This window comes from Carassius carassius, chromosome 7, assembly GCF_963082965.1.
Source record: "Carassius carassius chromosome 7, fCarCar2.1, whole genome shotgun sequence".
NCBI lineage: Eukaryota > Metazoa > Chordata > Actinopteri > Cypriniformes > Cyprinidae > Carassius > Carassius carassius.
Genome location: NC_081761.1, coordinates 31271418 through 31286830, shown reverse-complemented (window position 1 = coordinate 31286830; position 15413 = coordinate 31271418). Strand labels below are relative to the sequence as shown.

At 37.2% G+C, this 15413-nt stretch overlaps 2 protein-coding genes across 3 annotated transcripts in view; one reads left to right on the top strand and one right to left on the bottom strand.

The window, feature by feature from the left end:
- Positions 1-193: 193 nt before the first annotated feature.
- On the bottom strand, positions 194-6371 carry LOC132143932 (quinone oxidoreductase-like protein 1). The gene is made up of 13 exons (XM_059554580.1): positions 6203-6371; positions 5921-5994; positions 5718-5795; positions 5461-5533; positions 5324-5368; positions 5174-5242; positions 4944-5077; positions 3637-3748; positions 2468-2566; positions 1743-1852; positions 1487-1592; positions 955-1000; positions 194-819 (listed from the first exon to the last, which is right to left on the bottom strand). Exons 2-13 carry the CDS (start codon positions 5981-5983, stop codon positions 720-722), a joined length of 1035 nt encoding a protein of 344 aa, XP_059410563.1. The 5' UTR covers positions 5984-5994; positions 6203-6371; the 3' UTR covers positions 194-719.
- A 1277-nt stretch (positions 6372-7648) lies between these two features.
- The window catches only part of LOC132143931 (intersectin-1-like), a 47989-nt gene continuing 40224 nt past the window's right edge, over positions 7649-15413 (top strand). The window contains exon 1 of one of the 2 annotated variants that reach the window (XM_059554578.1): positions 7649-7843. The gene's annotated coding sequence lies outside the window, so the exon portion shown is untranslated. The remainder of the gene's footprint in view (positions 7844-15413) is intronic. The other variant, XM_059554579.1, reaches the window with a different exon arrangement.

Below are 15413 nucleotides of genomic sequence, written 5' to 3'. Positions count from 1 at the left end.
TGATCAGCGTGAACTTGTTAGCGACATCTCCTTTTGTGTTCCCTGAAATAACACCATACAGATTGGGAACGACTTGTGGGTGAATAAATGAAGAGAGGTGAAATATCCCTATATAATGCTCCACAGTATGGGATTTCTAAGCTTCAATCATTGTTTGTCTCCTAGATTGACAGTTAGGGGCATATGGTGGACAGGAAGATGATGGGACATTTAGGACAATGAGACCTTAACAAACACAAATCTTCTATTGAAAGCAAATGACCTACATGCTGTGTTTCTGGCAGGAGACTACTGATAATCAACTGTATACCTCTGAACAATGATGCCCAATTCTAGGTCAGCATTATTCAGTCTTTTTTTATACAGATCTGGCCATTTTAATAGGCAAAAGAAATGTGATCAGATGGTACTGTTAATAATCCATTGGGAATGCTTGACAAGGGAAAATCACATAAACAGCATATCATAACTAGGCCAAAGTTCCCAAGAAAAAATGTTTTTATGTTAATAATTTCAAGTTTATATACACACACACACACACATTTGTATCATGTAAATACTATTTGCTTTGAGATACATGTTTTTTGGAATGACCTGATTTCCATTTAAAGAATGTTTTTAAATACAAACAATCCATTAAAAGTTCAACTGACAAAAACATGAGCTTTATAACAACAACCCAATTTGCAGAATTACAGAAAACACGTTTTGAGTCCTCTTCAAAGCTTGACAGCTATTCTTTTCCTCGTTTGCTTTCTCTGTACCATTTCCATGGAAACCGTAGCTTCATATAAAGGCACAGGGTCCTCCAATTGGGGCCTGTGCAGAGACGACACTCAAATTCAACAGCCTTTCACACTTTATCTGTATTATAAACACGGCCCACATTCATTCAGTTCTTACTTGTTTTGTGCAGACTCTCATACACACAGTCTGTTTATTCCTCATTCTCACCTGAAAGTCCCTGTGCAGAGTTTATCCATCACATCTTTCAGGATATCTGAGAGAGAGAGCAGACTAAAGGCAAATAACCCAGTTACAAACAGGAAACCATGTGTCCTTTATGTTGTTGACAAGGTCGTTCCAGTAGCCTGAAGACACTGGGAGAAAACCCTGAGGTCTCAAATACATCAAACTGTCATGGACTAGCCATATGCACACTCAGGAACCCAGTGACCTCGTTGCAACATATAGCGCTTCACAAAAAATGCCTCTGATACCATCTAGTCAGATCTCTTTTCTGCATTCCACTGGAGAGTTAAGCAGTGTTTTGTGTTAAGAATTAGGGCCAGAGTCATTTTGATGGGTCTGTGTTGAGACTTGCCTTCATGGCAAGTAACATACAAAACAAAATGTGTCTTCTGTATAAGACACTTTAGATAAAAACATCATCTGCTTAATACATAAATATAAATTAAACCAGTCTGAGCTGATAAACAAAGCTGGTGTTTGGTTCAAGACTAATGTAGTTTATAGTAAAAGATACGAAGATATCTGCCCTGCTTGGCACGGGACGTTGTCCACACCTCGTCGTTAAGGAACGAGAGAGATGCTGCTTTCAGGAAGAGAATGTGGCTGTCAGGAGGGTCCAGCTTGGAAAAAAAAAGAGGATAAAAATGATGTCATTAAATGTATGTGTAAAGATCGATTCTGCTAGCCAATATTTGATAGATATAATGAGGACAAAAAAGAAAATGCTGAATGTTTAGGTATACAGAAGAGATTGTTTGAATATTTCCAACCTGTAAGTGTTCTGTGGTGACCCAATGACCTCCAACTGAAAGAAGGGTCAAGAGGTCATGTTTATGTGGGCACTGCCTCTGTGTTTCTGGCTCCTCATCATAGAGTCTCACTGTTTACAAAAAAAATCAGAGACTGCTGATTGAAAATGAACATGTATGCCAGTTAAACATTTGGGGTCAATAAAATTTTTAAAAATGAAAAAAAAAGAAATTTCTTCAGCAAGTAAAGGCAAGGTCTGTGCTTTTATGTCATTGTTACAAAACACTCAAATTCAAATGAGTGCTTCTCTTTGTATCATATTTGTATGATGTTTCCACAAAAATAACTTTTTTCAACATAATAAATGAGCAGTTTCTTCAGCATATTTAAATAATTTCTAAAGCATCATGTGACAGTAAAGAATGGAATAGAGGTTGCTGAAATTTCAGCTTTGCCATCACAAGAATAAATGGCATTTTAAAGCATTAAAATAAAACAAAATGTAAAAATTTTTTCACAATATTACTGTTTTTACTGTAGTTTGATTAAATAAATGCAGCATCTGTGAACATAAGAAACTTCGTTCAAAAGCATTAAAAATATTACCAACACCATTAGATAATAAATTGATATTGCAACAACTGCTTAATGGACAGAAGATCAGTATTAATATAATTAATTAAAAGCACATATAGAGACGTCTTTGTTGAAATGGTTACAAATGTCATATAAAGTGATGGTAAACCTCCTGAATCAATGATGATGTCCACTCCAAGACCTCCAGTTTCTTCAAGACACGAGTCCACTAAATCCTCCTTTGAGTCCCACACTCTGATTACTCGAGCTGAAGGAAGAGACACAATGCTTACAATAAATCTTAACAACATTGATTAAGCCTATCGAGCTGAGAGTGAATATACAGAATGACTATTCTCAAAGAGGCTTATGTGAATATGTTAGCCTGAATGAATACTTCTAGAAGAGACTGCTGCCATAAATAACTTACCCAAAAGTGATTCCTGCACACCTTTAGCAAGTGCAAGAGGCACAAGGAAGAAACAAGATGAAAAAGAAAGTCAAATAGCAAAGGATGAAATAGCACAAGAAGATGCTCAAGGGAGAAGTGGAAAGATGAGAAAGGCACTATCAGAAAAAGTTTGGCAATCAATTTACATTTACATTTACATTTATTCACTTAGCTGACGCTTTTTATCCAAAGCGACTTACAATTGCCACATATGTCAGAGGTCGCACACCTCTGGAGCAACTAGGGGTTAAAGTGTCTTGCTCAGGGACACATTGGTGTCTCACAGTGGATTCGAACCCGGGTCTCTCACACCAAAGACATGTGTCTTATCCACTGCGCTAGCACCACCCCTATCAATATGAGTGAGTTTAAAGAAAGACAGAAATCTACGACAAATAAAATCAGTTTTGATTTCCAAAGCACTTTGAAAACTTCGAACTGCCAGTATTACAACACAACTTTGAAATATGAGAAAATGCCCTTGGCAACAATCAAAACTTAGATTTCTACATTGGATTAGACTTGAATAGATTTTAGACGTTCCACTTGTACATAAAATCATACCAGTGTGACGCTTTTCATAAGCTCAGGCAAGAAATCCACATTGCGTACCGTAAATATGAGAGGTAAACTTTACAAGAGATAAGAACTGAAGATTAAAAGGGAGTTGCTTCATTTGGCATTTCAGTTTGTTGGCATTTGGCATTTCAGTTTGTTTGGCGTTTATCAAGGATTTTCAGAACAACTCATGCCAAGTGTTTGATAAATCTACACTGCCAGTGAAGGGCTTAGTCAATCCAAGATTGAACTTTATCCTAAACTGACACTTCATGAGGAAAATGTCTTCACTGTCATTCCTCTCCACAATGCTTCACTTCAGCACTCACCCACACTCGGACGTAGCTCTTCCAAAAACTTCTGGTCCTCCGGAGACAAAGCTGTAGCCAGGACTTTCACACCGTGATAGTGGGCGAGCTGAATGGCCAGAACTCCAAAGGGCTGCATGCACACAAAACAAGAAGCTAATGATAATAATTTGAGATTTTAAAAAAGGGAACCAAATAATGCTCGTAGTACCATGTTGATTCTGATGTGAGAAAAAAACTAAATAATAACAAAAAAATGCCATTTCAAAATATCAGAATGACAAAACTGACCAGATTCAACAAATATATTCTACTGTTCAAACTTTTGGAGTCACTCAGTTTTTATTTTTAAAAGAACTAAATACTTTTATACAGCTAGGATGCATTAACCTCTTAACTGTCACCCCGTCCCGAATACGGGACGCCTAGGTTTACCTTACTATATTACAAGCAAATCTAATCTAATCTTGACAAACTATATATCATTGGAAGGGTCTAAGACTCCCAAATATATATAATTTACCAATGTTTTTTGTTAAAAATTATGTAGGAAAAGTAATAGATTAATTTATGACAAGAGTGCACCCTCAAAAATCTAAATTTTAACTGGAGTTTTGACCTTTGTTTAAAAAAAAAAGACTTCTTTGTTGCCTTTTTCTCTATCACATTTTAGAAATCATCAGAAATTATATATCGACTGAAAACTTAAAATCGTAAAATTGATCCTTTAAAACCCATTTTAAAATCAGACATTGCATTACCATGTAAATGGTACATCAATATCATGTTACAAAATGTTTTCAGTCATGAATTATAAAAATTTAGGTTTGTATCATGCACATTCAAGTCTATCTTCAGAAACGTGAGTGACAGTTAAAAGTGACAGCAAATATTATGTTACCGTCTTTCCATTCTGAAAATAGCATCACCACAAAATACAATCCACAAAAATCCACATCCACAAAAATATTAAGCTGCACAACTGTTTTCAAAATGTATAATCATCAGAAATGTTTCTTGAGCAGCAAATCAGCACATTAGAATGATTTCTGAAGGATCATGTGACACTGAAGACTAGAGTGAAAATTCTGCTTTGCCATCACAGGAATAAACAACATTTTAAATGCATATTAAAATCCCAAATAGTTCTTTTAAAAGAAAAAATATATATAAAAGCCACAATATTTCTGTAATAATTTTTTTAATAAAAAATAATGCAGCCTTGGTGACCATAAAAAAAAAAAAACATTCTGAACAGTAGTGTATATACAAATAGGAGGCAAGCATCAAGAAGGCGTTGCCCTTTTGACCTCTGCACAGATACCTACACCTGCCCCATCCAGCACCAGTACAGTCTGACCCACAGCCATCCGAGCCAGTGTGTGGAGAGCAGTGTAAGCCCTGAGACCGTCTTTAATTACTGCTGCAGCTTCAAACCAGCTCACTTTCTCAGGCTTCTGAACTGTAATTAAAACAGAAGCATATGGGAAATACAAAAGGTGGTGCATCTTTAAGGAACTAGGTAGGACTAATGTCTATAATGTAATGTGTGCAATACCTAAATTATATTCATCCGTAACCACAACAGAACAAAGGCCAGACTGCTCAGCCTCCAGAGGAAGAATCCCTAAGAAGACATGCAAATGTTTATTTGATTATACACATAAAGCAGACTCTGATAAAAATGAGCATCTAATAAAGTTCTTACCAACAACCTCATCATCTGGCTGGAAAAAGGTCACTTTGGGTCCAACTGGAAAATGATCACATCAGATTTCTCAGTCAAATTTATTTGATTAGATAGTAAATGGTAATGGTGTCAAATATACAAGAAGTGATGTAAACCTTGAAGAACAACCCCAGCAATCTCCCTTCCGACTGGGACATGTTCTTTCTCAAGCTTGATGTCCTCATACAGCTGAAAAATAGATCATGAATGCAAATATTCAGAATAAAAGTGAAATGAGGGTAATCTTTGCCTAAAAATGTCCATATGAGACACATGCTTTGAGATTTGCTAATATATATCCAGTTGCTTTTCTGCAGGTCATTCACATCAAATCCCCAGATGTTGTTCAAGATCTTGTTGACTGTTAAATTACCTTAAAATCAACTGGACTTAGTGCACAGCTTTTCACTTGAACTTTGACCTCATGGTTGCCAATGTTAGTGGGTACATTCTGTGAAAGGAAACAACGGACATCATGCAATTAGTACGAATTGCTTACTACAGATTTCTCCAGGAAACTGTGGATATGTAAATGCATGCAACAGAATATGCAAAAGCATGATCATGCACTCTCACCGTCTCCAGTGAGACAAACTTTACAACACCCTGTTCTCCTGGTTTGCAGTAAAGTCCCTTCATGGCAATTCTAGCTGTTCTGTAATCAGATGAAAGATTAACACAAGCAACAGGAACAAGCTGAACTGAATACTGTATTAATACTATTGTAATAATATGCAATAACAGAACACTCTCTAAAGAAATTCACCACATTTTGTGTGTGTTTGTACTTGAACTGTGCAAGATAAAGAATATAAGATCCAAATTATGCAGAATGCGATTGCATACCAACTGAGCAACTTGTTTTACTTTGCAATATCCCTATCGCGATTCTCTGTTTAAAGCATCAAGATCGGTGTTTTAATATCTTCTTATGTTATGATATTTAATATTTTTGCATGCAGGAGTATTTTAGAATCTAACAACACAGAGACGACTGCGGTAGTGTTTCGTTCATTTCCTGCACGTGACTCCTTCCTCCTGTGTGACGTAGGTGGAGAAGAAATAGAAACACATAGAAGGGAAGCGAGATCATCTCACAGCACAATCCGATGTGAGGGATTAGGTTAGATAACCACTTATTTATTTCCACTAAATATACGTCCACGGTGAATATATAGAGTCCGAAGTAAACGAAATAATATCAGTTCATTTTAATCAACAAATAATGAAATAAATCAATGAAATGTAAAAAAACAGCAGCAGTAAAGTCCTGAGAAGTCGATGGGCTCAGCTTTCTGCAATGCCTGAATCGTAAACGAATTGTTCTTTTAAAGTGCCCCATCATGGATTTTTATTATTATTATTACCTTTCATGTAGTGTGAAACACAAATACACGTGAATGAAAACATTCTGCAAAGTTTTAAATCTGAAAGTGCACACTGTATAAAGTTATTGTCTCTCAAAAGAAAGAGTCGACTCTGAATCATTTAAACGAGTCGTTTTTAAACGAATCCATCGCAGTGATCTGAGTATTGACGTCAACATGAAATATTAGTATCTTGAGTGGCTAAAATAGCGGTTAGCCCGGTAATGCAGAACAAAAAGCATCACTGTACTCACAAACGCTGCTTTATAACGCATTACAGGCAATGGAAATGAGACCAATACCAATTGAACCCATCCCCAAAGATTATTGTAATGCAAAGGAGGGGTTTGGGAAAATGAACCTTTGAGCGAATCGAGTCGTTGAGCAAAAATAAAGGTAAAAAATAAATGCATATTAAAAGGAAATGAACGTGTTTATTTGACCTTGCATGCATGTCAACCTGTTTTGGGGGACACCCAAAACCAAAATATGAACCTTTCATCACTCATAATAGGGGGGTTTTAAAATCCATCTGTTGTATATGTCAAAGCCATTCTCCAGTCGACTCTCACTTGAAACACGGACTGATTCGTAATTAGCCGAGAATTAACTGATTTTAAGAGCAGAGTGTGCTGATTAAGAGATAAGTAACTTACTTTAACAACCGTATAAATATTATAAATAAACCTACTGAAAATATGCTTTCTACTTGATTGTATCTATTGTGATTTTTTATCATTATTTCCATTCCATTAATATAGACGCATCTAAATCTACAAACAGTCTAAATAGTTGTCAGCACATTGAATATTAAAACACTACGGAGTTTCTACTGGTTTGGCCCATGTTTTTATAGTCTTTGTTTGGGCCGCATTGCGCCCCCTGTCTGCAGTAAACGCGCAGACGCGCATGCCTGAGTGACGTGGGCACGTTACATTTTCCCCCTTTTGACTTCACTACAAGCGAAGCTGCAAGGAAAGAAACGAGGAGCCAGAAGAAGCAACGAATTAAGCCTGGAATTGATCTCGCACGTTAAAAAAAAGGACAGAAGCGTCCTCCTCCTGTCATTCCATGTTCCTCTAGCGTCTTCCCTCACACAGTTCAGGAGATATAATGGAAACTGAATGATGAGGTAAGAAGGGTTGTGTGTCTCGGGCCGATTGTCCTTTTGACAGTGACCGCGGCCGCTGCATTTCAGGGCGCGCGCTTCGTGCGAATTTACGTTACCAGTAACGTTATGCTGTTTAGCGCAAGGCAACGGTCACTTCAACGGTCTCTTCGGCTCGGTAACTGTAATAATACCCTCCTCTAGTCGTTTATTGATGAAAGGAGGCCTCTGTAAGCTCTCCTTCCATGCAGAGATTCCAGCTAAAGCTCAGCTCTGATTTACTGGAGTAACGTTAGTTAGCACACGGCTAACGGTTGCTGCTGTATTATTAACTGACAGCAGGGTAAAAACTGGATTTCTGAGGTAAAGCTCACCGATCTAGTGGACTCTCTGGACCTCGAGAGGGCTAAGGTAATGTGTGTTGTGTGTAGGGTGTAGTAATAGTGAGATAGCCAACTGTGTGATTTTAGTGCAGATGAAGATACCCCGATGGGGGGCATTTTTAACCAGCTTCTTCAGCTCATCTCCACACATGGCTGCAGGCCTCATCTCCACATATTTTAGTTTTTTACTGTTACTTTTCCAGCGCAGTCAGTACACATGTGTGTTCATGCTGGCCTGTAGAAGCAGAGGTTATTATCCCATGATTATGTCTGAAGGAAGGTGATTAAAAGGTTCAGGGTGCTTTGTCTTAAAGCCACTATCATATTAACACTGTCTGATTTGGGGGGTGGTTTACAAGATCTTATGACCAATGCAGCTGGAGCCATTTGGTCCAGGTCAGTCTGGTTGTAAACCAGGTTCGGTCCTGGTTTATAGAGGCACTCCTTGATCACAAGACTAAAGTGTACAACCTGCTTTGGCCGCCATCCTGAGAAATACTCTTAAAATGTGATTTCACAATACTGATACAGGATCTTAAGTTGCTAGGATCTACAAACATATTCCAAGATGTAGGCATCTGAATGAACTCATTGATCTAAATATCATCATTAGCCTGATTATTGAAGATGTGTTTCTGTAATTTACTGGTTAAATATACAATATTATTGAAACATTAATCATAAGTTGGTCATATTGTGATTTTAATAGTATAAACACATTTATTAATTAATCAGATACTCTGGTTTCTAGAAACCTTGAAGTCATTTTTATGGCAACCTTCAGAAAACCCACCATCAATGAATCAAGTCAATTTATATTTGCCTATAGTTAAACCACTGTAAATCTGAGTAATATCAGATAGTGAGTGATATTTTATTTTACTAGTAGTTTTACAAATATTTACTGTTATTTTACATAACTTGCAGATGAGTGAGAATTAAGGGGTTGGTGAGATTAGCGTTTTAAAATGACTGGAATTCAGCATAAAATGTAAAGAGCGCCTTCATTATTTCCAACCTTACAGAGTATGAACGGATGATCACACTTTGACATATCGATCTTCTTTTAGTCACACTTATTCATGTGATATGAATTCTTTCACTAGACTTGACCTTTGAAACACAGCGAAAGCTTGTTTCCGGTCTTCCACATTCGCATGTGTATAAATGGAAAAGTGCAGTTGGGTTGCTCCTTCAGTTTGTTCTTAATTACATTTATACAGGAATATTCCGATGGCTGTTGAGCATGTAAATGTCTTTTTCAAATGAAAATTTAATCAGAAAATGGCCTTTAATCTGAAAGTGATGTTCATGTAAATGTTGTGGCACTCTCAGCCTGGTTTAGATGAGGATAATTGAGCATTTGAAAGCCTCTGTTTTAAGTGCAGGCTCAAGAGGAGCTTATTGTTAGGCTGTTCAGTTCATGAGTCATTAGAGGCAGTTTTTTGGCAACCAAGTTTATCTGACCATTTTCTCTCTTTCATCCATAGATTCACCATTTTCTATTCCCCATCCCCCATAGGTGTACAGCAAAGATTTAGTCTGGGGTGTGAGATAAAAGAGATCCGCAATCCACTGCGCACCGTGCGGTCTCAGCAGGATGGATGATAGGCCAGCTATGTGTGTGTGTGGGTCTGCTCTTTTTTTGTTCATCGCTGATATGCGCGCTGCCCTTTTGCTGCTCACTTTGAAATTTGTTTCTCTTTGTACGATCGTTGGCTCAGAAGCAGCTTTTTGTCTAGATAATTAGGTTAACATGAAGAGCGAGGGACCCTCAGTCTCTCAGCCCAGTGGTCTGCTTCAGTAGGCCTGAATAATTTCAGTCATTCCTGTCTGCTTTTTGCTAAACAAATTGTGAATGGTGGTATTTAAGTGTATTTGCTTTGCTGCTGGATTTAAACTTTGAGTTTATAGCTTGTGTATAGGCCTACATGCATGTAGAGCAGGGACGATGATTTTTGAAATGCACAATTAAGGTGAAATAATTGGGGATGTGCGGGTCTAGTAAATAATAATAGTTTTTTTTTTAAGCGTTTCTGGGCGGAAACTACATTTTTACCTCGGTCAGTTATAGCGAACTCAAAAATGACCACACGAACGACGAGCAAGGTGTGGAATTACTTTGAATTAGAAGGAAACTGAAAAGTTTTGTGTAAACTCTGTAATGTCAAATTGGCTTACAGTAACTTTACTGGAGTGATGCGTAATCATGTTCAATACAGGCACATAGGCGTTCGCTTAGACTTAGAGGCTAGGGCTGGGCGATATATCGAATATTAGTGATAATATCTGAATAATTTTGACGATGATGTAAAATTTAAAAATATCGGGATTATTGAATATTTCAAATTCAAGCATACTTTCTCAAATGAACATGCCGAATGAGAGCGGTTGCCAGAAAACGAGTTTAAATCCCCAAATCAGAGCTTCCCTGATTAAATTGAGAATACATATGGACAAAATAATTTTTTGTGCCTTTGCACTGATTTGCTTTGAAATTGTTTTGATTGTTGTAAAGTAGTGTTGCACAGTGCACCGATACTTCTAAGTATCGCGATTCTCGGAAATGAAAAACGTCACGATTCCTAAATTTATTAGTATCGATACTTCAAAGAATGACTGCGTTCCAGATTTGTAAGAGACGTATTTCACGTTGGTGTGTGCAACGCATGCTTCCAGTGCCTCCCGACGTCTGTGTTTTTTCTCCATACACAAGCAGCAAAAAGCACTACAGCGAGATGGCTGCATTAGTGGCTTTACTAAACTGATTTGGCTTTACTAAACTGTGTGCATAATCGCATTAAATAGTTTAAATAAGTTGTTCAGGTGAACAAAGCACGAGGTTTTCTTGCATAATTAACATTTTAATTGTTTGGTCATCATATATAATATTCACATTAATCGGGGATTAAACGTGGAGTTATGTTTTGTATGCTAAATATGAAAACGAGCATATCTGCACAGCTCCTATAACTGCGCTTTGTATCTGCTGATTGCTGATCGAGATTTACATGCTTGGCTCACTGACCCTGTATACTCATTCATTTCATTTACGAACGAGAAGATCACTCGATCTTGTTCAGTGAAGGGCAGATTCGTTCACTACATTCAACAAATCACAAGCTCTGTCACATCTTGAGTAACTCTTTGACGGGATGAAACCGTTCACAGAGCTGTTCACGAGCTGCGCATGCGCTGCTAATAGCGCCATGCTTGCGCGCTGCTGTGGAGGGAGGGACTTCAGTGACCAAGAAATATGAGTCTAGTAGCAACATCTTCCGTGATGTCCCCGATGTGCGGGTCGGGGTGGGTAAAGAAATTGTATATTGATATTTCATATTTTGTTCAAATGTTTAATTTATCTGCTGTTCATATGTTCATTTTTTTAGTGTGTTATATGATTAGAATGTTGTCCCGGTTTTAAAATAAAGCACATCAATGATATTTGAGAGTGTATTTTCTCTTTTCAGGAAAAGTATCGAAAAAGTATCGAAATCGCAATTCTTGACTAAGTATCGGTATCGAAACAATAATTTTGGTATCATGACAACACTATTGTAAAGTATGTTCTTTACATGTATTGAAAACACTGAATGTGAAGACATTTTGGTGCAGGGAAATAAATAAGTGTAAACGTGTTGTGTGATTAAACACCATAAAGTGTTATATTTGTATTCTTAAGAGTGATAATTTCTCAACACCTTGAGTGTTAAATGATACACTAACGCAGTGTTTGAATAATAAACACTTTCGTTAATGTTGTTTTAACACCCATGGTGACAAATCTCACAACATATTTTTGCTGTGCATGATCATATCGTTCGATATATTGTCCAGCCCTAATTTTAATTCATAATTTGTTATTGTTGTAAACTCCGTTTTCTATCAATATTTTTGCAGATTAGTTATTAAAGTTAAGTATTATTTAGCATCTTATCTACACTGTATTGGTTATACATGAATCTTTAATCTAGCTATGTGGTGTCTGTGTGTGTGGCATTTTTGACAGACCAGTGACTATAACCTTCTTATAATATTGGACAGAAGTATAACGATACATGCTCTCTTCTGGAAGCTGTTATATTATATTATATTTAGTCTAATGGGTGATTCATTCTTTTCCAGGCTCATATTCTGCTCAGACAAAACCGGTAAAATCCATTGAAGATGTACTATCTGCTCTCACTGTTACAGCGACCTCAGCTGCAGAGAAAGCTCTTCTGCTTCTGTGTTTATGGCCTTTCTTAAATGCTTCAAGATGCAACTGAACAAATGAGCCGAAATCTGATTTTGGACTGAGTTTTTGTGTCTGTTTAGGCAAGCAAGTTGTGATACTGAATCTTTACTACCCTAGCAATGTGAAACAGCTTCAGCATGTTTTAAAAGATCAGTGAGGATGATTTTCTATCAGTGATGATGAAAGCTCAGGGTTACATTTCATTTTAAGCTAGATTCATTGCTCTGCATGTGTCTGGACTGCATTACATTTGGGTAGCCTGCAGAATGTCTGTTTTGTTGAGTGGTGAATGGAACAGTTGGGGGGGGGGGGGGGGTCAGTGGAACCATAAGCATCTCTGAATATCATTGGAATGCTGTACGACTCTTTGCAGTGGTTTGTGTGTATGCTGCTCTTCTTAAATTGCTGTTATTTCTAGTACCGTATCAGGTATTGATGTTAAGGGGGTTGAAATTGTATTAATTCTGCCACCGTTCAGGCTCAAATGACTGCTTGTGCATTGAAAGTGACCTGTGGGTAGAAGTTCAAATACACTGTTTACTTTCTGCTTATGTTCTGCAATCGCAGCCAAACGTGGTCCAGGAAAGACTGTTGTGCTTTTGTGAGGAATGCAAACGTGTGTGGGTGCGTTTGGCTGAGTTGTTCACGTAGAACCCCAAGCTTTTTTGAAAGGAATGCAGACAGGAGTTTAAGTATGATGTTAACACTGTTAATACGCACACTCTCTAGTTTGGCCCTTGGCTCTCATGACACCTGACTAATGAATCCACAGCTGGATGTATTTGAGTGTGTCTATGTTTGTACATGTTTTTATAGTGTCTTCATGGGGTTCAGCGAGTAAGGTAGAGTAATCTTGCTTCTAATTCTGATATTAATTGATGAATTCATAAAGAATTGAAAAATGTATCAACACACTCCAGATATTTATCATAAGTATTGATATCATTCAAAAACATGTTTGTTTTAGTAATATTTGAGATTATTAATAATATTTCAAATTATTTCCTAGATTGGGGATGTGTGAGTTGATTCTGCTGCTTCTTGTCAAAATTGGAAATACAAGTCATTTACATTTTTTCCACGTTTATGTTTTGCCTTATATTTTTATGACATTTTACACTAGCACTGCCGTGTATAGAGAATACGTTACAAATTACTGCCATGTTAATGGTACATTTTAAAAATGATGTTATTTTTTAAAAGTGTATATCTGGAGCAGAAAACAAAATCATTTGGCCTCAGAGCTTGCAGGCATTTGTTTTCTCAGTGTGGAGCAAGGTGAGATAGACTATCATTTTGACATAGAAGAAAACAGACAAGTTAAAAGAGTCAGTAACAAAATTTCCATTTAAACAATTAAATTAGTTGTGGCTCACACCCCTAGTCTAGATATAGATATAAACTGCTACATTTCCACTGAAAGTTGTCTTGGTGTTCAAACTAACACATTTGGTCTGTCAGGCAATAAAAACTTAGATTGAGGGACCGGAGCCTTCAAAAAAGTCATAGATGTCCTGGTATTGAGTTTTTTCAGGTGAAAAGTTAAACCAGTTGTGATTGCAGAATAAGTTAAATCAGTTTGTGGAAGTTCCTCAGCAATGACCTGCCTCAAATTTGACATTTCTGCTCTAGCTTCATATTTAGTGTGTCCGCAGTGCTTTCATATTTCCGAAAGAAATGCTGACTCAGACAAAACGTGTCATTGGAGAAGTGATAGTGGCCTTCCGAAAAATTTTTAGCTGAATAAATATGTTAAATATAAAAATAATGAATTTAAAACAGCTAGTTCATATATAGTCGGACGCACTGTCATATCGCGCGTCCTGTGACAAATCTGCCACATCTGCGCAAGGAAGTTATTAGTCTAAATGTTCTCCAAAGTCAGTCAACAGTGAAAATCAATAGAAAATTTCATTTAAAGTCCAACAGTTTAACACTAATATTGGACCTAAACGAACGCGTTAAAGTATTCAAAACCGGTAAGTTGATATATTTGGAGTAAAGTTGAATTGAACTGCTGCATCAGTCATACAGCACTCCAGACCGCTCGCCTCATGATGAGACCGACACAACACCACAAAAACAAGACTGAGATGCATTCTAACATAACTGTGGCATTAAACTCATTTAGTGAGGGCTTGTTTAAAATATTGCACACATACTGGCCATTCAGATTACTTGTTAAAGTGCAATGAAATTCCTTATGTCTGCAGACGACCTTATATCTGCGTCTGTTTGTGAATGGAGACTTTGTAACGGCCAAAACTATGTATTTTGCATGCATCACATTATAGTGCGGTGTGTATGAAAATAATAACAAGGCAGCAGAGCGAACTTATCCATAGTGGTTCTCACATAGTCCTTCTACGTCACCACCACACAGTGTGTGTTATCAGTTAAGCGATCTGTCTTTAAGAGAAGGACTATGTGAGAACCACTATGGATAAGTTCGCTCTGCCATCTTGATATTATTTTGTCTTTACTTTATTTGTAACGCCATGAAAGAGTTAATCTCTCATGAATGAGAAGAGCGCATTGCCATGTACCAGCCATTAAATGTGTGGGACACCAACTCCTCGTTTTCGATCTCTTTCATTTCATGGATTTAACAAGTAATTCAAGTCAAAGCATTATAACTTCTTCAGTGATTAAGTTACAGGCTCTAATCCTCTTTTGCACGCGCACGTGGTGTGTGTGTGTTTGAGATGCAATGCTGAAGTGAAATAGCTGGGCAGTTTGATAGCTGAATTATAATAGGCTGCCTAATAAAAATAATAAGTTATTATTAGCTATTATAATCTAATAAATATTAATAGGAGAATGAGCCTAATATCGTCTTGACTATCGACAGAGAAATCTGCTTATGTCGATATCTCTGACTATCGTCGATACACGATACACTATCGGCACAACCCTAGTCTAAGACGTGCAGATCTTCCGAAAGTGTTTGTTTGTTTGTGTTTCTAGTGTTTTC

Excerpts from the sequence above, each read along its gene's own strand:
- LOC132143932 (XM_059554580.1), bottom strand. The coding sequence starts at position 5,983 with ATGAAGGGACTTTACTGCAAACCAGGAGAACAGGGTGTTGTAAAGTTT. Across the intron at positions 5,369-5,460 it reads TGCTGGGGTTGTTCTTCAAG|TTGGACCCAAAGTGACCTTT; the intron begins GTTTACATCACT and ends ATCATTTTCCAG. Across the intron at positions 1,593-1,742 it reads TCACCACAGAACACTTACAG|CTGGACCCTCCTGACAGCCA; the intron begins GTTGGAAATATT and ends TTTTTTTCCAAG.